The following is a 25000-nucleotide window of genomic DNA, read 5'->3' on the forward strand; positions in this document are numbered from 1 at the left end:
TATAATTGTGCATATATCATGATGGCTAGGCCAATGAAAACTCTTGAATTGTATATCCAATGATTCAGTCTTTAGTAATGCTCATAAACCCGAGATAGCGAACCAATCAGATTGTTTGAATCACCAAGATCAATGAGTGTGTATATACTAATTCCAGATGCCGGTTGTCATCGCAAATCCTGGATCTTACCGTGAGGTGTTTATATTTTAGATGTTCATGGACCGGAGAACTGCACTCCGTAAAGCCCAGAGTGTCTTGACGAAGAACACAATACAATGTCTCTAGCCAGGGCTCGAACCGGGACCGCTCGATCCGGAGACGAGCGGCCACCACGCCTCTCACTTAGCACAAGTTTAATTTACAAAATGCTTATCAGGTTAATTAGGAACAAGTTCTGCTAAAGTTACATAGCATTAGGTCACATGTTACGTCATTTTTGTAGTTTATACTCTCCGCCATTGATCATACCTTTCGACCGATATGCGGGGAAGGTAAGAATTCAGGCAGTTATTGCAAAGTAACAATTCTGAGGAAAAATCTAACATATCGTGATTGACTTTAAGTAAAGAGTTTTCTTGATTTTTGTTAGAATATTCTTTCTAACCGGATAAACTCCTGCTGTATACGGGCCATTGGCCTGACGCGGACTTTACGGCTTTACCTATTCTTTCAATTGTCGCTTTAGGACTACATAGACATTTCACTTAAGTAGAATCCTAAGCCATAAAAACTAAAGTGACGTATTGACCAAGTTTTAACTGACACGTGTTCATTAATTTCTACGCAGTCATACAAACAAGCTTCGAGCCTTAATTCCTTTGTTGTTGTGGCATTTAAAGATGATTTTTCTGTTTACAGTTTCCAAGATGTAACGCTTATCATGTTGAACGTCATTTGGACGTAGCCCTTCGCGGCCTTGAAACCACCCACAATCAAATTCGCGCTCTTACCAGCCTAGTGAAGGAACAGTCAACAAAGATAGAGAAACTGGAGAAGGAAATGTCCAAGATAAATGAACAACCCCATCAGATAGAAAAGCTTGAGGAAGATGTGTTAAAGGTTAGAGAGCACTCGCACCAGATAGAGAGACTGGAGAAGGATATCTCCAAGTCAAGGCACAGACACTAAAAGTAGAGAAACTGGAGAAGATTATCGAAAACTACGCTCCGTTTATATGGAAAATTCCTAACTTTGAAACCGTTTATGAGAAAGCAGAGACAGGAGAACAATAGGTTGTAGTGAGCGAGTCGTTTTATTTGTTTAAAAATCAGTGGATATAAGCTGAGAATAAAAATGATGCCTGATGGGGGTAATACACTCGACCCTGTCACGCATAAAGAATTTAAAGGAAGATTTCTGTCGTTCTATATCAAAGTTCTTCCCGAAGAATATGATTCGATATCATGGTGGCCTTTCACGGAAAAGGTACGAGTTACATTGATTGATCAATATGTGCGCAAAGACATGAGAGAAAATATATCATTTGTTATTGACTTCAGTGATCACTCGTGTTTTCGTCCTCTTGTTGAAAAAGATGTTGGATATGGCTTTCCGTATTTCGATGACCGAGATGTTTTACGATCACGATCGTATATGAAAGCGAATACGATGTTTATGATGGCCAGTAGAGAATTCCGCGCATAGAAAAGAAAATTTATTTCAACTGAGAGAGATTTCATGGAATGATCGATGGAATTTCGTAGAATAAATGTGATTAAAATTTTTGAAATTCAAAGAATGTATGTAATTTCTCCTTACTAATTAACACACGCTCCCAAGGCAAGAGGTTATGAAAATTTAATTGAAAAAATAGCGAAACCACACGCTGAGCAATTACATGCTCACAATTGATCATTTTTTTGAGTTTCTGATTAAGAAAATCAAATCCTCCTTTTTTCCATGATGGACAATTATCGCAATCAGGAGCTCTGTCTCTGGGCTTGGCTAAATCTATATATTTACGTTTACTTTTGGGCAAGGGATTCTCTTACCTTAGGAGCGTGTATTACAAATCACATATATATTGCATCTCTTTTCTAACTTCTTATTTCTAGAAACCCAGTCTTTTCAACTTGCCTTGCCTGAAAAAAGCATGGAATCGAGTACAAAGATTCCACGATTCCTTTAGACCAGTCCCTAAACTGCTCGGCCATGCGACAACATAACCTAGAAGATTGCTATTAATAACGTAAGGGTGAAGAAACTTAAAAGCGCAAAAGAAATAAGCCATGAACTCAACCCTCAGACCCTATTTACACTATGCAGATGACTACAAATACTTTCCAGAGCTGATTAAATTACATTGCTCACTAAAATCCCATTTGTATTGCGACCGTTCGCGAGGACTAAAGGCGTCTGCAACGAGTGTCAGCGGTCTATGTAGAATTACGAGTCACGTGATGATTAGACTGATTGTTCACGCAAGACCAAACATTACTTTCCGCTTCGCTTGGAAAGCGAAAGTAGGTAAAATGGCGACGGGTGGAAATGTGCCCGAGCTAGGCGGGTATGATTACGAGTTTACAAGTAAAGTTGCCGAGGATTGGCAATGCCCTGTTTGCTGTTTACCGTTGAAAGATCCTGTGCAGATTGTGGGATGTGGACACAGACTTTGTAACATCTGTATGGAATCCCTTTTGAGGTAAATCGCAGTTTGTATAATATCCAACCATCATTTTGGAAACACGGCTTTCTTTCAATTTATCTGTTTAAAGCCTTAACAAATTTATCGGTAACGGTAGCGGTTGATTTATTTTGCATTCGGTGTGTTTTCCGTTAGCACCAATACACAGAGTCGTACAGGAGTCAGTTTCATATTTTAATGTCAGTTTTATTTGATGTCTGAAAGGGATTTAACTGTCAAACGAAACACCAAACGAATGGGCCGAAAAAAACTTGGACAAACAAAACGTTACGAAACCACCTAACTAAGTGAAACCCATTGTCATTATAGAGAGGTAGCAATAAACAGGCTAACCTGAGAGTTATTCAAACTATCAACGGTGTATATTAAAGCAGAGAGCAAGCAGACTGTATACAATGCCGTTCCGCTCGGTCAGCGACTTCAATAACGGTCTTTAAATTGACTAAATCATTCGTTCGCATGGTGCCTGGCAGACAGAAATTTTTACAGATTTTTCGACGGAAAGTCGGAAAGTTCTGAGAGTATTCTATGTTTACTTGGAAATATCGAGCGATTTCAAAAATCATATTTTGGACGTTTCTAGTCCTCGAATTTTCCCGAGCTTGGTCTTACGACAAAATCGTCATGTTCTGCGTTTGGAAAATTTACGGACAGACTCACTGTTAAGAATCGATACAGAATTTCGACTGGCAGACTTGTTCAAACCTCCTAATACTATTCAATTCGTATTTGGAAATGCTAAGCGATTCCGAAATCGATGTCGTTATTGATCGTTATATTGCAGTGGACAAGTCTTCTGATCTTGGGCATGCTAAAAGGTCGCCAGGTGTAATGTTTACTCAGAATCACCCCGGCTGTCGGAAATTGATAAAATTTCGACGAAAGCCACTTCGAAGTTTTCTGTTTTGTTTTCGAAATTCCTAGTGATTCCATGGACTGTCTTGGTTTTGCAGTTTGCGAAATTGGCATTGTATGTTTTCGACGCTAATCTTACACGTGTTTTCTAATTGTGTTTTCGACTGCCAGGCAAACCTGATCGAAATAAACATTGCGTATACCGATGTTTTAGTATGCCCAAGCCCACGAGATTCGTCCACTTTATAACAGGAAGAAATGCTTAGCATTTCTAAATACACATAGAATACTCCTAGTAGGAATTAGCAAGGAGTGACAGGCCTGCACAACTTCTAACAATGGAAACTTTTGTACCATGTAATATATGACCCCTTTATAGTTTTGCTCTTACGAGTATGTCTTTTAGGGATTTACCTCTTTTATACGATATTAGTGGTGGCTCTTTGAAAATTTGCCGTAGAGAAGGCTGATTTTGTATCAAGTGCCATTTTTCCATTAAAACATTTTTGAGGTTGGGCACTGATGGTTGATATTGTGTTACAAAAGGCAAGAGTTCTTTCCGGCTTTCATGTTTTTGTCTTAGCGCCGATTCCCTTTCTGTGAATTTAATATCTGAAAGGAGTGTTTCGATCAGATTTTTTGGATAACCTCTAGCAAGGAGACGTGATTTGAATTTGTAAATGTTCTCTTCAAATGTTGCTCTTGAAGAGTTAGTTCGTAAGAGTCTTAGAGCTTCGCCCTTCACGAATCCCTTTTTGACACCCGGTGGGTGGCTAGAGGAAAAATGAGTGTATTGAAAGGTTTCAGTTGGCTTAAAGTGTGTTTTTATATCCAGGATGGATTGATCTCTAAATCGTTTGCCTTTGTATACAACTGTATCCAGAAATGTAGTTTCAGTATTTGAAATTTCAGCTGTAAATTTGATTGTAGGGTGATATATCGTATATATATCGTTTCCAGATTGTGGGTTTTGCGACGCTATTGCTAAGAATCTCTGTTTCGATATTGGCCATAAAAATGTTTGCAAAAGCAACGGCCATTTTAGTACCCATGGCGGTACCGTGGATTTGTAGATAATTCTTACCGTTGAATTGGAAAGAATTTTCTTTCAGTATCAGGCTTAGCATTTCTTTGAGATATTGTGTGGGGATAGGAGGGTTATTTCTGTGAAAGTTTTCGTATGCTCTGCATACTGTAGTTATACCCTCTTCTTGTGGTATATTAGTATATAGACTTGTTACGTCCATTGATACAAGGAATGTTTGTTTATTCACTTTCGTCTTTTCAATGAAATTAATAAAATCTGTAGTGTCTTTTAGATAAGACGCTTGTGATATGGAAATAGGCTGAAGTAATGTGTCAACAAATGCTGATATTCGTTCTGTAGGCCCACTGCAGCCTGAGATAATTGGTCTTCCTACTAGAGTAGGTTTGTGGATCTTTGTAAGGGTATAGAATTCCGGAATCCGCGGTGGATTTGGTGTTTGAGATAACCACTTTCTAGTCATGTCATCAATGTAGTTGCCACGGTGTAGTTCTGAGATCAAGCGTGACACCGTATGTGTTTCCTTAACTACAGGCTTGTCAAGAGGCTTGTAATTATCTAGGTCATTGATTTGGACTTGGCCCTCTTGTATTTTATCATTTTTATCCATGACTACAAGTGTGCTTCCCTTGTCCGCTTTTTTGAAATTAAGATCTTTGCTTTGCTGTAAAACATTTAGCGCTTTACGTTCTTTGCGTGACAAGTTTGGTTTTTGTCTGGTTATTTTTATCTCCGCGATTTGTTGTTTAACCTCTTCCAGGTAGGTTTCTAATGTGACTGATGGTTGGACTGGCGGTTCCCAGTTTGATTTGACATAGAAGGGATGTATTGATTTGTTTTCCCCGTGAAAAATGTATTTTAAGCGCATTCGTCTTGCGAAATCCTTGTAATCTCGCAAGAGTTGGCGCCTTATTTTAGTTTTCGTTACTGTGGCGGTTGGTATAAATTTTAATCCCTTTGATAGCAATTTAATTTGGTTGTCAGTCAAATTCGCTTTCGATAGATTTTTAATAAATCTATCGTTATTTTTTGTAAGAGAAGAGGTTGATAGTTTTCTGCGTTCATTACGCTTTTTGGTTTTTATTTGTGTTTTTGTGATTTTTGATTTTCCCTTCCTTTTATTTTTTCTGTCTGTGTTAGCAGTGTTAGAACATTCAGTGAACAGACATGTGTACTTTTCAACATCTTTATTGTTTACAACTTCCTTTAATGTTGACAGTAGTGTAGGCACATTTTCAGCATCGATTCCTAGTATAGCTGCTAGGTTTTTTACACTGATGTCCGCCGATAGCGGTTTAGGTTTGGGTTTGTTATTTAAGCCTCTCTCTGGAGTTCCTTTTCGGAGAGTTTTACCTTTTTCTTTGCGAAACTTAATTTTTTGTTTCTCGAGGCGGCGGTAATTAAACCTAGTAAGTGCTGATAGAAAGCCATGCTCTGCTTTTTGTTTGACCGCCTGAATGTCTTTTTTGAACTGTTCGTCCGGCAGGATATTCGCCCGCGTTCTGTATCGTAACGACTTTGGACAGGTCTTATTGTCCAAGTGTGTCTGTAGCTTCTTTATGGACTCCTCAGTTCGTTTGATTTTATCCTCCAGCGAGTAAAGGTTTTCTGGTTCCGCTTTTCTTTTTCTGTTTTCTCCGTTTCTTTGGTTTTTTGCTGTTGTCTCTGATGGTGTTTTGATGGGTTGATAACTCGTTATTTCGTCCTCGGGCTCTGAGGCACTATCAATGTCGCTGTCCTTTGAGCACCCGGCCATTTCGTTCTCATCCAGTGGTGTGTTTAGCGGGCTCGTATCAGACAACAGTTTATCCTCCGTGTCCATGATCAGAACAGCAAGCAATTTGTGGTTTTAAGCAAGACCGCGGTTTCGAATCTTCACGATTCTCGTCAGTTGCTATTTTCAACTATTTGTAAGTGGAACAGTAGAGTGTTTAACTCAATTCTGATCCACCAAGGGACTTTTTGGCAGTTTGGGTTTATATAGCTACAGCATTTTGAAGTTGGGATCGAAAAAGGCGCATTCTGATTGGTCCTTGCCAGTCAATCAGTTTGCTGTATTTTCGATCCTATATGCTCTCAAGCTCTAAGTTGTGTTTTTGTAGAGGTGGTTAAGTGGATTTTTTCATAATATAACATGGCTTTTGAGTACTAGTATCGTTTTGTGTTAAAATACACTATGTTTTGAATGCTTTTGCTCAGTTATGAAGTAAAGCGTTCAGTATATCGTGCGTATTTCTTGATATATTCTTTAAGTTTTGTACGGTACACAATGTACAGTATTGTGTGTTATTTTGAGGTTTCGCGTGTCAGAACGGGGCTCTGTCTGGAACGTATCACAGTAGGAATTAGCAAGGAGTGACAGGCCTGCACAACTTCTAACAATGGAAACTTTTGTACCATGTAATATATGACCCCTTTATAGTTTTGCTCTTACGAGTATGTCTTTTAGGGATTTACCTCTTTTATACGATATTAGTGGTGGCTCTTTGAAAATTTGCCGTAGAGAAGGCTGATTTTGTATCAAGTGCCATTTTTCCATTAAAACATTTTTGAGGTTGGGCACTGATGGTTGATATTGTGTTACAAAAGGCAAGAGTTCTTTCCGGCTTTCATGTTTTTGTCTTAGCGCCGATTCCCTTTCTGTGAATTTAATATCTGAAAGGAGTGTTTCGATCAGATTTTTTGGATAACCTCTAGCAAGGAGACGTGATTTGAATTTGTAAATGTTCTCTTCAAATGTTGCTCTTGAAGAGTTAGTTCGTAAGAGTCTTAGAGCTTCGCCCTTCACGAATCCCTTTTTGACACCCGGTGGGTGGCTAGAGGAAAAATGGTGGATTGAAAGGTTTCAGTTGGCTTAAAGTGTGTTTTTATATCCAGGATGGATTGATCTCTAAATCGTTTGCCTTTGTATACAACTGTATCCAGAAATGTAGTTTCAGTATTTGAAATTTCAGCTGTAAATTTGATTGTAGGGTGATGTGAGTTTGCTTGTTCGATGAACTTGTCTATATCAGGTTGGCTGAGTAAGGATGATTGAGTAAGTATCGAATTCTGTCAAAACATGGCGGTGAATAAATTATTTTATTATACGGCAAGATGGAGATGAGGCGTGAAATCCGAGCGTTCTGATTGGTTCTTTCTTAGTCGGGATTTTACCACACGGACGGTTTCCAGTCATCAGCCGCTTTTTTTTTTTGCTTTCGTAAGCTGTGGAGAGCCAAATAATAAACTACTTTCTAACCTAGCTTACTCAAGCCGTACAGGGGAATATTGGCCCTTGGTCGTTTTTGCACGGATCTCAATGTGCTTGCTCCGTTCTACCACGACCTCGGGCCATTAGGGAATTTAAGTAACCCACGATGCCGAGGACCACGTCGATTAAAAATATGAACTTATATTTTACCTACGAATCTCGCGGTACTCTAGTCTGCTTCACTTTTTTTATCACTGTCAAAACTATCACGTACTAACTGAATCTGGGACACATCGATGATTTTGAAATAACAATCCAAAAAATTAGCCGTCGTGGTTCACGTTCTCCAGACGATGCAGAATTTGGTCTTTTCAAGTTGCTGTTCTGCAGAGGACGGTAAGTGAATATACCAAGAATCAAAACGCACGTCACAGCCATTGTTCTAGCGACGTTCCCGTTGCCGTTGCCGTCGTGGTTTTCTTCCGAGGCCCTGATATTCCCCAGTGTGGCCCTCGCACTCGGTAGAGCTTAGTATGCTCAAGCTCGGAAACTTCATCGATTAGAAAGATGTTTGGAATCGCTCAATACAAACATGAAATACTCGAATACTCTCAAGAGGCTCGATAAAGAATTTCTGTCAAAAGCTACAAAGATTTCTGACCAGCCTAAAAAGTGATCAGTTTAGCCTAAGTTAGCCTGTTTAAGGGTTAGCTCTCAATAACTACAAAGGCTTTCCCGTTTTCTTTCGGCGATTACAAGCTTATTAATTGTTATTTATCACCTGCATGTCCAGTACATCAGGTAACTATAATAATGATCCAAGAACACTTCATTTTTACGCATATTTCGACGCATATATATTTCTTATAATTTAATGCACATTTTCTTTGTTTAGGCGCCCTTCACCGACATGTCCGGCAGACAGACAACCTTTGTCACGTGAGAAGGTGCATCAAAGCATAACGTTTTGTACACTAACTTGGTAGTAGCAGTTATTTGAAGGAAATTTAGTTAGAATTCTACTAAAACTACTACCGCATCACCTCGAACCCACAATCCAATTAAGGAATGGACAACATTTATCGAGTCTCTATCGAGTTTTATAAAATATTTAAGATATTACGCGTGCTCTCATTGATCGAAAGGTGTGCTTACTATAGATAAGAGCATATGCACACGATACTATATATCATATAAAAGCAATAGGGGAATTTTTCCGTGTTTTACGCTCAGTAGGAATTGGGATAAAGTTATGCAAATCCTCGACTGCGTATTAGATTTGCATAACTGACTCGAATTCTTCTACAGAAACAGAAACACAGAGAAAATTGTTTTCTATTTTTTCTTTTTTTAGAAAACAGCCCAGAGAAAATAACGAATGTGACTACGAAAACTTTTCTTCCTTTTTTTTTTTAATTGGAACACATTAATTACAACACAACCTAATATTACTTACAATATCAATATTGCCTACAACACAAACATTGCTTACAATAGCGACATTGCCTTGCAAAACCGTAACATAACTTGAGATACTAACTCTACTTACAATACCAACTTGTATTGGAAAATGGCAAGTCTGCAGTGTCTTTGGCGGCGTTAAATGGAAGACTATAAATGAGTTGTACTGCATCCTCCTTTAGATCGGCTTCTTTCATCTTTCTTAGGCGCAACGAAGTTACCTTTTTAAGACAAAGAATTTGGCCTATTTGAAATTGATTTAAAGATATCTTTAATATCCTTTTCAGGATGTTTTTTCAATATTTCAATGTTTTTTCAGTTTTTTTTTTTTTTTTAATAGAAATACGATTTTTAACATATCAGCACGCGCATTTTCTTTGGGTTATTTTTTAAATGTTGAATACGGAAACAGGGGGTGAATCTTTGGTAAAACGAGAAATGCTGCATGTTTCTACAGCTTTTCTAATTTCTCCCAAAGTTTAACGCTGTACGGTAAAATTGTTTTCTATTTTTTTAGAACACAATGCGAGATAAAGAAAGGAAAATAACTAGTTTATTTCGAATTTTCTCGCGCCATCATTAGGCCAACAGCTCGGACTAGTGCTGAGTAACTTTGAAAGTACGGCTTTTAACGCACGCTTTCTTGCAAGGCGCTTTCCCAAGGTAGTTAAAGGGGATTGTAATGGAGTGAATATGTGTTCTGCTTACGATATATAATAGCAAATTTCCGGTCTAAATGCATACCCAGTGGCATAAAGGTTTTTCCAATATATGTTCTTTTACTTTCCGCCGCAAATTTTGGTAACTGTAGATATTTCCAGGTGCTGGTTGTCATCGTCAAATTTTAGATCTTACCGTGAGATGTCCCCATTCTGGATGTTCATGGACTGGAGATTTGCGTGCTGTGGAGGTATGTTCTTCTGGCTCCTTTTTAACTTTTGGGAAGAATCTTAATCTCAAAGAATCTCATGCAGGATTTTTTCGGCAGATTCTAAACTTAGCTTTTCACAGCAATTTTCCTGTTTCGTATCAATCCGGTTTGACTCAAACCATTTTTCCATCTCTACATTTTGTTTCTTTTGTTTCTGTATAGGTAAAAACTTTTTACTTTTTGAAGCCTTTTTTCGATTTGTTTAGCCCCGATAACAGCTGAGAAAAACATATTGTGGCATCAAACTTCCAGAGTGTCAAAGGTGGACATTTTACACGGCTGCATACTTACACTGCTCACAGTCTGTCGTATTTTTGTGTTCATTAATTTATATTTTAAGGAACACCAACCAGAATGCCTCTTCAAAGTGGTCAAGTGTCCAAACTCAGGTTGTACAAAAATGCTCAGCAAGCGAGACATGAAAACTCACGAGACATCAGAGTGTTCTTGGAGGAAAGTGAACTGTGAACATTGTCAAGAATCAGTCATCATGGATCAAAAACAGGTTTGCAACAGGTTTTTACAGTCTACCCTTGCTACCTTGAACTCGATGATTTTGAATGCCCCGCTATCTCGATCGTAAATCATTTTCCCTTGGATAGGCTCTTTCAGCCATTTACTATCATTCGGCTGCCTTTAGCTACCGCTTTTTTCTTTTTTTTCTTTTTTTTTGGTTCCCTGAGAGTTCGAGAATGTGGGGTTTGATTACTAAACTGTAGACTAGGATTTGCAAAAACACTCAACATTTTGTAAGGTCTCGTCCACACTACGCCGGAGAAAATTAAAACATCCCTTTCCACTCTGAAAACGCATCAAATGTTTTCTGTCCACAGTCACGGAAGACGGATAAATTTTTTTTTCGGTTGGCGATCACATTTTTCTCTCTTGTTTCAAAAACATGCAATATTTTTAAGTTTGAGTTACTCCTCTTTGACGGACACGCTGCATCAGTTCCAATGTGTCAAAGAAATTGTCTGTTATAGTTCGGATACCGCTACATAGTACGGCATAATTAAGCAGATGAGACGCTTCCAAATGGATTCCAACGAGTTTTGTCTGAAATTAAATTGCAGTTTGTAATTGCTCGAATCAAAAGCGAAAAGTTAGCTATTCGACTTTGCCACGTTGGCACCGGGGGAGCTCACATCAAGTTAGAGGACTAGTGAAAGAGGCAACCCATATTTTGCTTCGTACGTGGTCTTCTGAGGTCTGGAGTCGAAAACATGACGTGTTTTGCGAGGGCCGACGGAAAATTTGGGGGGCATCCGATCGAGGAGGTTCCAGACCTCGGACCAGATGACCGCATATTAAAAATTTACAATGGGCACCACACAAGGAGAAATATAATCTTTCGTCCTGTGATCTGGTGGTTGATCTACCTTTTGGTTAAATGGCGGTGTCCCAAAAGGACTGGGAACTAATGATTTCACCTATTTTATTGGCTAAAACCTAATATTTACCGCGGTCTAAATTTTACCAGCTTGACGAGCATCGTGACCAGCTGTTACATTTGCCGAGAGAAGCTTACAAAAAATTCAAAACCATCGGCTTACTTTTGCTAACCGACACAAACGCGGCCTGCACATGCATGTCTGATTGTTTCAAACATTTAGCACTCTCACGCCGCGGGAAACTATACACATCTGCGAATGTATATAGGTTGGGGGGGAGTTGGGTTCGCCAGCTCCTTGCTCGCTAAGTACTCCCTACGTGCTTTGGTTTCTTTATTAACAACACCAAATGATCAATGACGAATCTTACCACGTACAAATTTTTTGTCCAGGCGGACGCTTCATATATTCACGCTTTTTTGATCCTCTTTACAATGCCAACCTCTCCACAACGGCAACGGCCGGTAAAGCGCGTCTCGACTGCCAAAACAACCTCTTGACAACGGGCAGTTAATCAACGACTGACGAACGCTGTATGTAAAAACCCCGTTTTTACTGTAAAAGGTCAAAAAACCTGATCCGTACCGCGCGCCGTTGGTTTCTGTTTCTATTTGGTTTCTGTATTATTCATCAGTAAATTTTGATTGTGTTACCTACAAGTATTATCTGCAAAATAAGCAGTTTTTAAGATAAAAATTTCGCACCCTCGAAAAAAACAGGTGTCATATTACACCCCTACCTCCCCATAACGACCGCCTCTCTTCAACGGCCACTTTCCTCTGTCCACAAGGTGGCCGTTGTGGAGAGGCTTGTGTGTAGCACTCTCTAGCCAAGTGTAAACTCTATGTTAAGCAAATTGATCTTTTTAATGATTGTGAACCAGCCATTCACAAGACTAAACCATGGTGGAGTCATGTGGGTTGGGAACCAACTATCGAATGTGTTTTATCGATGGAAACTTTCGTTTAATTTTTTTCAGAAACATTTTGATATTTGCCGAAAGTTTCCTGTTCTGTGTACTAACAAGTGTGGTGTGAGAGATATTCCGCGAGAAAAGGTTTGTTTTATAACCTTAGGTCAGAGCAGACTTCAGCACCTTGTGTGCTAATTTCATTAGTCAAGAGCAGTAAGACATTGCGTTTCAAAACAGAAGTGTTTAAATCAAAAAGATCTCACGCCGCAAGAAGAAAGCCCTTGGTTTGTGCTCAGTTCCGCTGCGCAGGTAATAGGAAGGGCCTCTAGGTACAGATACATTTAGATTACAACAAATAACTCTGTTTAAATCGGGGTAGCCTGTGATCAAGTTACAAAGGGGGATAGATTACGCACGATCATGTGTTCCGGGAAATGGTGCTGTCCAGACAAACGGAGAGGGGTGTTCATAGGGTTCGAGGCATACCACTGGACTAGCAATGGGAGAGAACTGGAAGGCCAGAAGGCGAATTAGGGCGAAATTGAAAGATTTTTTAAGGGTAATGTGAGATTCTTTTGTGGTTGTTTGTGTTTCCAGCTTGAGGTTCATGTACGCGATGAATGTCCTGCAACCGAAATTCAGTGTGAATACAAGAACTTAGGATGTGAAGCTGTGGTATGAACTTGTTTATATATTTAAAATACTTTTCAGTTGGATATTCAGTGTGAATACAGGGATTTAGAATGTAACGCAACTTTCATTCACTGGTTATTTTAAACTTGTGAATATATTTGGAAAATCATGGAGTTATATAGACAGGACGAATTGTGTGAAAAGTATAAATCACGTGTTCTTTCATTCCCCATGTCTTAATCTAACATAGGATGGTTGTTTGGGTGTTCTTAGTAAACGTTAGCATGAATACACAAACCTGGCGACTACGACTGGTATTAACAGCGTAGAGGAGAAGAAACTTATTCAACGGCGCAAAGGAAATCTGCCGCGAACGCAACCCTCCATTTGCGTCAGTAATGCAGCTGAATAATAATAAGCTGGAGAGTTGATTAAAATTACTTCACACCTCCACTGTGCTGTGTTTCGCTTGCATGTATCTTCTTTTTACAAAAAATCACTATAATTAAGTTACTCTATATTACATTATTTCCATGACAGCCGAATTGGAATTTCAAAATGTAACGTTGCTTTTTTAGGAGGGAGGAAAACCGTAGCACCCAGAGAAAAGTCGTATCACATATCATGACGAGAACAAACAACACATGGCACCAAGCCAAAATCAAAAGCGGACCACAGAGACAAGCGGTCGCACCCTCGGGGGAGGGGGGACTATCAAGTGAAAGGGTCGAGGATAGTCGTCGAAAACTTTTATTTAAACCTCTAATGGAGACTAATCTGGGTTTGGCTTGAACTTTATTTGATCTCTAAAAGCTGACATGATAGCGCTTTTTATTATTCTTCGAATGCAACCCAGTAAGATAACTAGGGGTGGCGAATGGTAAATGCGAGACTTTGCGAGACGGCGAGACGAGCGTTTTTCCTTGCGAGCCCTAGACATTTCGACTTTTTAGATTGCGAGACCGAGACTTCAAAGTGTTTTAAGTGCGAGCGCGAGACGTTCAGACTCATAAAATTCGAGCCCCATATTTAGTTCAGAGCTAGAATGAGCTTGTACAGTCTTTAGCCAGCTTCTTGGAACTGACTGGAAATGGAAATTCGATTATAAAACTACATTATGATATCCTAGAGAAATATAACTGTTTTTCTGGCGCCAAATCGGACGTTGCGGTGGGTTTTGTACCTTTTTGTGGAATTAAGACAATTAGGAGAAGTTAGGATTAACGTTTTCTCGGAAAATTTGAAAGTTGCCTTGTTGAAATTCCATATTATGTAAAGACAAGACGTAATTTATAAAAATAGTTAAAGGAACGAATTGGGACTTCGAGACCCTTAGCCTTGCGAAAAATCGAGACTCCGAGACAGCTTCGTAGAAAATCGAGACTGCGAGACGCATGAGACCCATGAAATTCGACTAAAGTTTTACGAGACCTAGAGTTTTTGAAGGACCATTCGCCACCCCTGACTTGCTGGCTAAAAATAGTAGTGGTATTTTCTCCTCAGTGAACACTCTAAGTGAGAACAAAATCCGTGATTTATACCCCTAAGCGAGGCGTGCAGCATTCCCGACCTTTACACATGAAAGTCTCCCCAAATTTTCGCCCGGGCTCTCGCCAATGCATGATGTCAGCTCCTCACATAAAGCGTAATTTGGACATTTTTGTAGCCGAACGGATAAGAAAATGAATAACTGAGAAGCGACAATTTGATCGACACTGTTCTTTTAGGGAATTCCACGATTATATAGCTGCATCAAAATCCAATATTGCCAACAGATCTATTTTTTATTAATTTTTCCCAGCTGTCCAAATTTAAAATAAATTGGATAGCTTTTGCTCGAACGTTTAGTTTAGCTTTGAACAAACTGTCCAATTTGAGAAAAATCTGGACACGTTCCATCAGCCAGTCAAATGTCAAGATAAATAAAAGAACTGAGTATTGACCAATCAGGTTGCAGCTATTATTACAGCCATCAAACGTCAGCGAGCGATTGTAGCTCGCTAAGTTTTATTATGTTTTGATAATGGCGGAATTTCCCTTTTTGACATCTCAAACTTTCAAATGGAGTCTTCAGCTAGGTTTCCAGAGATAGATGCTACTGATTTACTCGAGATGAGGGAGAATAATCAGAACAAGAACACTCAAAGAAGCACAAAAACCTGGGACAATGTGTTTGACCTGTGCAGTGCTGAGTGAAGCGAAGTGAGAAAGCTCGAGGAGATTCCCGAAGACGAGCTATATAATTAATAGGCAACAGGACTACATGCTTGTCCAATTTGGTAATTGGACAGCATGGAGTCCTATTACATCTACCAATAAATACTTGAACTTTAATCAGCCGTCGTTGAGATTCTAAATGGACTTGTTTCTCTGTTTACAGTTTCCGAGATCAGACGCCACATCTCACTCGCAAACTCAAATTGAAAGCCATTTGAACTTAGCCCTCCGCGGTCTAGAGGCAACTCAGCATCAAGTTCACGAGCTTGTCACCGTAGTTAAGGATCAGTCACAACAGATAGAAAGACAGTCACAACAGATAGAGCGACAGTCAGCAAAGATAGAGAGATTGCTGTCCAAGGATAAGGAGCAGTCAGAGAAGATGGAGAGATTAATGTCTACGGTTCAGGGTCAGCCACCGCAGAGAGAGCGACGTAAGCCGATCAACCAGATTTTTCCGACCCCGTTCAAATGGAAAATACCCAACATTAAAGCTGTTTGTAAAAAGGCAACAAGCCAACAACAAAAATTAGTTAGTGAACCATTTTATTTGTTTGGGGAAAATTATAAATATTTATTGACAATCGTAGTACGTATATACCCATTGCGATCTTACATGCTTAATCCAGAAATAGACGATGATCTGTGCGTGTATATCAAAGTTGTTCCCGGACAATTTGATGCGTGGTTATCATGGCCTTGCCAGGAAAAGGTTCGTGTTACCTTAGTTCATCAGGACCTCCTGCCTAATAATCCTAAAAACATATCACGTGTGATTGACTTTGGCAAGGTATCCCGCAATCCGCCAATAGATGATGGTCACCTTATTCTTGAATTAAGCAGAGATCAGCTACCATCATACACCAAGGATGATACCATTTTTATAAGGGTCAACAGAGAATAGAGAGATTAAAGAAACTGAGCGGCAAAACTCTCACATTTACCACTACAATACAACACAATACAAGTTTATTGTGTCATTCGCTTAGCTATTCAGGTGGGAATCTATTCATAAAGCAAATTTATTAAATCTATTTTGAAATCACTGGTTATCCTTACAATCTGATTGGCTCTCTGTGGTGCGATTTATTCACGAATCGCACTATGCCTGCGGCTCGTGTTTTCTACATTTCCCTCGTGTTCTCAAATGCCCGTCGTGTTTTATCACAGTTTAATTTACGGCTTAGGCTTCTTTATTTGTTAAATACTTTATGTAGTAACAGTTGGTTAAGGAAAGGTTATCAGACTTCCAACCAAACTCAGTGTGGTTTAGCGAAAGGGTTGGCATGATTAAAACACGATTCCCCAGCGATGTAAAATTACTATTGCTGCAGCCGCCCTGAGATCCCATAGTATTCAAATATTTTTAGCAGCCCAGGTACGCATGCGTGCGTGTGTCTGCGTGTTGGCTTGATATTTATGAATTATAACATTAATGATCATTCAAGCAACATTTACTGCCTGTCAAGAAATGGTTTTTCTTCTTCATATTGTACTTTGGTAATTGGTCGATTGATATGTAGCCTAATCAGCCGATGAAAGGCATTCTACAAACCTGTAACTGTGCATACCGTATTTTAGGTAATTATACAACACTTAGACCTGAAAAAATAGTAATTGTACACAATTGTATGTTGACTTGTTTACTAGTTGAACAAATAAAAATCACGGCTAACACTTCCATCCACCTAGTTTGACTTTGTTGGTTAAAGAATAACTATATTGTGGAAGGTCACTTTTAAATAATTAAATACAGAGAAAATGAATTTTTACAATACAGACTTTTTTTACGGAAAGAAACAGAAGGCGCCTTGTCAAAGATGTCTTGCAACTAAAGGATAGAGGGTAGTCCTTATAATTGACTACATAGGGAGGCTCTGCTCTGCCCGAAAGGGCTGCATTTTTAGGTCGGAAATATATTAAAAGCTAGGGATTATAGTAACCGACACAGGAGGGAAAACTGCCATTTAGATACTTTTAAGACACTCAAAATGTCGTGACAGCATACTTATCTAAGAGTTTAATAAGCTACTCAGTCCAAAGAACCGAAACACGGGATGCAGTGTACGTAGTGTAGCTATGTGAAAGCGGTGCAAAAATGAAAAGTCTAAGAATCTTACCAATCAAATCACGTGTCTCCAGAGGCACCAATATACCTTGTTCCCAGGCCCCGCCGGCCAACAGGAAGGACTCTGAAGCCCCGGCCAAACGATCGCAACATTTGAACGCAACATATCCCAACATTGTTGGACGCAACATGTTGCGTGCATTTGGCCATCCTGTTGCGACGTGTTGCGACATGTTGGGTATTGAAAATTGAACTAGTGCGCATGCCCGGGCGCAACATTGTCGAACGCACCTGGCCAGACGACTACAACATCATGCAACATCCACAAATGTTGCATGAAAAATTTGACCATTTTCAAATTCGAGCCTACAACACCCAACATGTCGTAACATGTCGCAACACGTCGCAACAGGGTGGCCAAACGCGCGCAACATGTTGTGCCCAACAATGTTGTGATATGTTGCGTTGAAATGTTGCGATAGTTTGGCCGGGGCTTGAGGACGGGAGTGACTCTCATCGCGTCTTATGAGCAAGCAGTTTTCATTTTTCCTTTCTTTTATTTCACATCAAAGTTTCATTCTCACACTTCGTGGCTGATATGTACAGTTTACCTACACAGGCACGGAGTTGAATTTCTATCCTAGCAGTGAGTGAGTTTTTACTTGTCTTGAAAGCTACTAAGCGAACAAAGAGCCTTGAGTTGACGATCTAACCATCTCAACAAAGAAGATGGCCCGATTTAAAACCGTACTCTCCCAGCGTGAATAAGGTATGAAAGATGTTGAGGGTATTTTGATACAGTGGAACCCTGCCTTACGGCCACCCTGTTTCATACGGCCCACCTCGTTATCATGTATGCAGCCATTTTATTCCGGTCCGAACAAAGGCTCAATAAGTCATTTTCTTATTTAAAAATCCCTTTAATACGGCCACCCGTTAACGCAGCCAGATTTTGGTGGTCCGTTGGTGCACGTGAACGGATTAACGGAGTTCCACTGAAATGATCTCGGATTAAACAGGTCTACGTGGATATATCACACACTCGCTTTATTAAAAACCTATTTATAAACTTTCTGGTCTCCGAACTATTACAATCCGCAACATATGTACAGTATTCTCTTTCCCAGCCAATCAGCATTAAGGGCATGACCGTCGCGACTTTTCCCGCGAAATCTTGCGACTTGTTTGTATCCGCTGCTGAGCTGAACGAACTCTTTACCTCTTAAATCGGTTCAGTACGTTTTCAACAATAAATATCATAGCAAATTTAGCCCATGAAAACCAACGCAGCACATACAGTAATATCGAGTGCTACACGAAGAAACACTCACTGATTTTTAACTTTTGCTTCTTTTTTTTTTACTTTTGTTGGGTCAACTGAGTAAAACCCAACTAAAGGTTTAGGTTGTTGGCGCTTTTTCCTTAATGTGGCCAAACGTTTATAAATATTTATGGGCCGTTCATTTTAAAAGGAATTCTACCAGATTAAATTTCACAATATGGTTATCAGGCGAGTTTATAAACACGAAGCTTTTTTTAGCGATGTCGTATGTCACGGTTGTCACGGAACTCTCCTCTGCAGCCGGGGAGAGGCCTTGCGTGACCAGCAATCCAAGTAACCGCTGTGAAGGAGACCAACGTGACCGATTACACCGAGATGCCCTAAAATTCACACTCTAATTGTTCTCGGAACACTATAAAAATATTAAATTATGACTATTTGCCAACATCCGCTGCCTGTGAAATATTTATATAATAAGAGGGCCCACTATAGAGGGGGCACAAAATATCCCAGAGGAGGGTCCGCTGCTTGGATAGTGAGGTTCCTGAGTAGCATAGGATGAGCCTGGATACTGTACCGCTCCTCATCATCGTTAGCAAAGTACAGGAGCTCTAGCGCCAAAGAGGTCCCTCACGCACTCTCCGTTAAGGCGCCCTACGGGGGCCATTATCTCCTACTTTGAGAGAACACGACTGGTGTGTGTTCCCTGTGAAGGTAAGAGGAGAGTTGCTTTTAATAAGAGGATTGAAACAGTAACAAATCGCTCCACGGTTTTAATGTATAGTTTGAAAGGATTACAAGACGTCTTAATTTAGGTGTTTATTTGCGGACTTCTGTGAGGTTGTGTGGCAACTGCTGCATTCAGCAATACAAAGGCCTATATGAATCGAAAATCAATACGTCAGTGAAAGCCAGGCTGATCCTCACTGTTTGGTGTGTCAGTCAATAAACGTCACTGCCTAAATCAATGTTCTTTTCCCGTTCATTGGATAAATGTGAAATAACGAGTATAATAAATGGAATGAGGCTTTTTGAGAAACGCACGGAACACAGTAAGTCGCACTACCCAACTGCAAGCCAGAACCACACTAACACAACAAAAACGACAAAATTAAATTTCTTCTTATCATTAACCTATTATTTTAAGTCTTTAATATTTCTCATTGCAGTTTAAATAAACTGCCTTACTTTCACATAAGTCGAAGCCTAATATCGAGCTCATGTGGGAAAAGAGCTGAGACAGGAATTAATTAGAGATAGTAATACATTTTAGGACTAATAACAACCCACCTTGTCCTTATCTCTACCCAGCGAGAAAAGAAACGGGTTTTCATTTATGATTGACAGCTGCCAGACGTGATCTGTCTCAGCGCCTAGGTACCAGTCCCTATCATATTCTGTCATGTACTCTGCGAGTTCGTCCTCGCTTGACACTTGCCACTTTTCGGGTGCTTTTTTGGGGAAAAATCTCTGATTAATCTAAGATCACTCGGAACATGGCGCATCAAAGGAATCAAAGAATCCTCGCCTAGAGTGGATTCATTGCTTTTTTCTTCGATGCACCATGATCCGAGTGATCTTAGATTGATCTGCTACGATATATTTTCACCAAGAAACGCACCGCCCCCTAGCTCATCCAGATACATACTAAGACATCTGCGCGCAAATGTTCGCGTCGAAATCTGTTTCCATCGGTTAAATCTGCCGACAATTACAGGAATTGAAAACGCTGAGATTTCTCGTAGATTTTATGAGTGTATTGAAGTAAATTCACTTTTTTGTTTATGTGCACCAAAGACGTAGTAGGTAGGTTCGCTTCAAAAAAGGAAAATAATTTTACAAAAGTTCTGTCAATGTTATAACTATATCTGGACCGAACAAGCTTGGTCAACAAGATTTTTATCAATTTTCTAACAAACAAAGCTTGCAAAACTGGCCAGGAAGTTCCAGCAGTACTGATGAAAATGAAAAATTCTAGACAGCTTGATGAATCATATTGCGAGATTTATCTCACCCGGGACTGTCCACAGAACATAGAAATATAAAAATTATGAATTCTTCACTAGACGCTCAATACTTCATACCTGTAAGCTTTCAGGATTAGAGAATTCAGCTTGTTCTCCTTTTCCAGTCAATCAACATACATTGACCAAGGTATGTCATCAGTGTACGCCTTGTGCACGTGACCAGGGCCTGCTGCTACCGCGGAGGATCCTGGGAATCCTACAACTTCCACCAAAGCATAACAAGCACACGTTAGGTATTTGTAGAAGCTAGTCAAACTGGGTCAACTTTTTTGATGAAATTTTCACTTAAAACCTGGTTTTTTAGAAACTTTAGGGCGGCCAATATCCAGCGCCGGAAAACCGCCAAGATTAAAAGATTCTTCTAGATCATCTATACCTTCGTCAGCTACAGAAAGAGCGCCAAAGCTAACAGAATACTTGTGTTTTGCAAGGCTCGTGAAGCTTTCATCTAGTTTTAAACTTTCTTGAGACGCTGTCACTCAGACTAGGCAAAGAGGCACCTCGACGGCGTTTAGCCCTAGCAACCCTTGTGGGTTGTTGTTGATTTTGGTTAGTTGAAGTATTCGGTAAGTTCTGTATCTGCAAGTCATCGTGACTTAACGGCTTGTCAAATGAAACCTCCTTGGGTAGTGTAGCGGGTAAAGCTTCAACTATCATCGTCGCTTCTTGCTACATAAGGTCAATTGTGACTGGCTGTGTGTCTTCCTTTGTACTATCACAGACGTCCCAAACGCACGTTTCGAAGAATCGATCAAATATTTATGATTCATATACGCGTATCGAGTGAGAAGTGACTGCCTAAAGTGTGCGATGTTGTATTACACTGTTGGCCGTTAAGAATTTGAGTGCTCTACAAGGCATTGTATACACCGTATTCACAAATGGCGGCCCTCCTGGGCGAGCGAGCGGTCAAACGCGAAACCGAGGCGTTGTAGGACAAAAATTACAGATGATCAGAGAAGTGACCGAGTTAACATGTCTGTTTTGCTTCGTAAGGATGATATTCGTGGCTCATCTCTAGCTAACAGAAACCCAGCAGAGCTAAAAATTGAGGAGTTACGTTTTTGACTCAAATGCAGAAACTATCCAGCGAAAGGACTGTGGGCCGGACGAAAGCTCAACTTGTGTGCCCAGCCTTGACTTTGTCTTATAGGAAGCTGGGACAAACACCTCGAAACCCCCCAAAAACGATGAAGTAGGACAAACGAACAACAGAACCCAGGCAAGGTGAGTATATTTTCTTCATTTTATTCCAAAAGAGTAACATTTTATGTCATCGCGCGAATTTATCCTTCGTTATTTTAAATTCCATACAATGCCTTGTAGAGCGCTCAAATTCTCAACGGCCAAAAGTGTAACACAACACCGCGCACTTTGGGCAGTCACGTGCCACTCGATACGCGTATATAAATCATTAACATTTGATCGATTCTTCGAATCGTGAGTTTAGGACGCCTGTGGTACTATTAAACTTGCGGTATTTACAATAATTCACCAAAACCCAAACGAGAGTCTTGAAAACTTTTCTGAATTTCTTCGCAAATTTTGCGGTTGATCTATAACCCCAGTCAGCACGTTTTTGGCGTCTGAGTAAGTGCTGAGTATCAATGAATCGCATGGACGTAGAACGTTGGCTGCATGTTGGTTCAAAGACACCAGAGGCCACTTGCCTTCATGCACAAAAACATCCTGAAACGCATCATCTGCTCGTGTGGCTTCCATGGTGTGAAACGAGGTCTCTTGCAGCTCAAGGCCCTTCATTAGCATCGTGCAAAACCAGACTCAAAGCATGCACGTATAGCCAAATCAAGTTATCCTGAAAGCATACCAAGTAATAAACACCCGGCGTAGGATAGCTTATAAATAAAGTGCCGCCTAATGATATAGTATATACACTTAGTTTAGAGGCTACCTGAGGTGTCACGCAAGGTCGTGCAGGCTGGAAGCCGTGACTTAGCCGAGCCGAAGCCTGGATACTGCTCCGTGTCCGCAATACATTTATTTCCGCCATCTTGGGTTAATCCTGGAAACGAGGTCTCCTGTCTTGTGACTGAGAAAGCGAAAGTAATATTAGCATGGCGGAAGGCGGAAATATACCCGAGCTAGGCGGGTATGATTACGAGTTTACAAGTAATGTTCCCGAGGATTGGGAATGTCTTGTTTGCCATTTAACATTGAAAGATCCTGTGCAGATTGAAAAATGTGGACACAGGCTTTGTAACATCTGTATGGAATCCCTGTTCAGGTAAACGATCAGTGTTGCATGCGTAATCATACGGACTGTGCATAATCTGTTTGAAAGCTTGACATCTTATTATGAAGTGCATCGATAAAGGTGGCAGTGGATTTATTTTACATTTAGTGCGAGTTTTCCGTTTAACACCAATGCCATCATAACGGCCAGCAATGCAAGTTTCCTCCGTCTTTCGGAATGTTCATGAGCAAGAAGTTTTGTGATTATTTATAGGCAGGACAAAGAACGAGACAACGATACGAATTTACCACCTAGACGAGCAAAACGAGACCGCGGAAACAACCGAAGCGACCAAAACGTAACGAAACTACCGAAATAAGCGAAACCCATTATCATTCTTTCCTTTTTGATTGAGACATAACTGTAGTGTTTGTAAGGTACATTTCGGTGCATCATACACAATATACTTAAGCGCGCAATGTAAGTTGGGAAGTTGATTATTAAAGCAGCATGGCGGACTTCTAGATTGGATTCGTGTGTCGTATCCGTTCATTGCAATAATCCAGTTCCATCGGTTGTGGAACGTGACAATAACAGTTACAAACGCGCTAATCTGCGGTCACTGTGCTACACTTTATTCAGACTGAGGGCTTCCTCATATGAGCCCGATCAACCAGGCTGGCTCGGTTTCCGAGATCTCGCCTCGCCACTCTTTCCGTCATAAAATTTTCGATGTGTTCATATGAGAAGACGGGCTGGCCCGGCTACCGAGATGAAGGTTTTTGCGACCGAGATCTCGGTAACCGGGATGAAAATTTTCCCATATAAACACTCCAGCCCGGGTAACCGGGACGAAACTCTTTAGACAAAATAGCTTCGCTTTCGCAACTTAGCGGCCAAAATGGCATAATTTTTGGCTTGAATGGATTTCCATTTTAGGAGTATACGAATTAATTTTATTAGTAAAGTTACAAGAGTCTACAAAGCTACGACAGTCGCGAACGATGCAACTGTTTGTTCCACCATTTGGGTTGTTTTTCTTGGATTTCATCCCGGTCGACCGGGTTGAAAGTTCCCATATCAACAGACCACAAAACTGGTCCCAGTAACCGAGCCAGCCCGGTTACCGGGCTCATATGAAGAGGACCTAACAGTGCTCTAGCGGACTGCGGACTTGCACAGTTCCGGTTATAGCCTCAAAAGCTCTCAGGTTAGACTGAATAACGCAACAATTTAGCCTGTTTACAATCAGTTCTCAATAACGATGAAGTATGGTATTGCGTATTTTCAAGATTTTCTCTTAACATTTTCTTTGTTCAGGCGCCCATCACCGACATGTCCAGCAGACAGACAACCTTTGTCACGCGAGAAGGTAAATAAGACTGACGCGGTCACGCAAAGTCGTGATCCCGTGATATTCAGTGCGTGACAATTAAAAGAGTTTTATAAGGGTCTCAATGAGGTTGACCGTTAGCCGCAAAACGGGCCAAAAATTAAGCCGTTAAGTCTAAAAACTGGAAAAACTTAAAAAAAGCCACAAAAGTGAAAGTCTCAAAATTTCTTGTCAGGCTATTTTTGCGTCTTGTTAAGTGACTTGATAGTACAGCGCTGAGAAATGCCAGAACACTATATTAGTCTGCAATTCATATGATGATACCTTTTTCCATGTTTCCCCAGACTTCAGCATGTTCAAATCTTTAACTTTTGTAAGTAATGAAAACTATATTTTTTCAATGTTTTAAAACAATGGTAATAAAGTACCAAGATTTCTGTTAGCCGCAAGGAAACAAATTAACTGTAAAAGCCACCACCACATTGAAACCCTCTTTTACGGTGGGTTGTGCAGGTGCTATGCTTCAACTATAAGTGTGGAATTAAAACATGTTTACGGAGTAAATTGGTGGGATTAAAAGTTGACTAGAATCGATCTTTAAGCCGAGGAAATTTTGTTTAGCTCCTCTTAAATCTCATTAATTGTTCTCATGTTCTTTTATATTCTGCACTTTATTTTAATGATGGCAGATATTCTCAGACACTGCTTGTCATCGCCAAATTCTGGATCTTACCGTAAAATGTTCTCATTCTGGATGCTCCTGGACTGGAGAGCTGCGTGCTGTGGAGGTATGTTTAGGTGGTCGTCTAGGT

The 25000-nt window shown here is 40.2% G+C and overlaps 2 protein-coding genes and 3 pseudogenes across 2 annotated transcripts in view; 2 read left to right on the plus strand and 3 right to left on the minus strand.

Moving 5' to 3' along the window:
• The window catches only part of LOC149110121 (pecanex-like protein 4), a 25951-nt pseudogene extending 3523 nt beyond the window's left edge, over positions 1-22428 (minus strand).
• Positions 2439-16967, plus strand: LOC110050549 (TNF receptor-associated factor 6-like). Its single transcript, XM_089290961.1, has 7 exons — positions 2439-2642; positions 8634-8685; positions 10011-10109; positions 10471-10635; positions 12501-12578; positions 13032-13109; positions 15448-16967. The coding sequence occupies exons 1-7, from the start codon at positions 2473-2475 to the stop codon at positions 16186-16188; spliced, it is 1383 nt and encodes a 460-aa protein (XP_089147087.1). The 5' UTR covers positions 2439-2472; the 3' UTR covers positions 16189-16967.
• On the minus strand, positions 3846-5426 carry LOC149110123 (uncharacterized; annotated as a pseudogene).
• LOC149110124 (uncharacterized) lies at positions 6934-8525 on the minus strand (annotated as a pseudogene).
• A 264-nt stretch (positions 22429-22692) lies between the features above and the next one.
• LOC149110125 (TNF receptor-associated factor 6-like) overlaps positions 22693-25000 on the plus strand; it is a 9819-nt gene continuing 7511 nt past the window's right edge. The window contains exons 1-3 of the mRNA XM_089290960.1: positions 22693-22906; positions 24176-24227; positions 24878-24976. Of these exons, the coding sequence (XP_089147086.1) occupies positions 22737-22906; positions 24176-24227; positions 24878-24976 (321 nt within the window). The 5' untranslated portion in view covers positions 22693-22736. The remainder of the gene's footprint in view (positions 22907-24175; positions 24228-24877; positions 24977-25000) is intronic.

The sequence above is a fragment of the Orbicella faveolata genome, unplaced genomic scaffold (genome assembly GCF_042242905.1).
Source record: "Orbicella faveolata isolate gen_17 unplaced genomic scaffold, um_ofav_v1 contig_24, whole genome shotgun sequence".
Classification (NCBI taxonomy): domain Eukaryota; kingdom Metazoa; phylum Cnidaria; class Anthozoa; order Scleractinia; family Merulinidae; genus Orbicella; species Orbicella faveolata.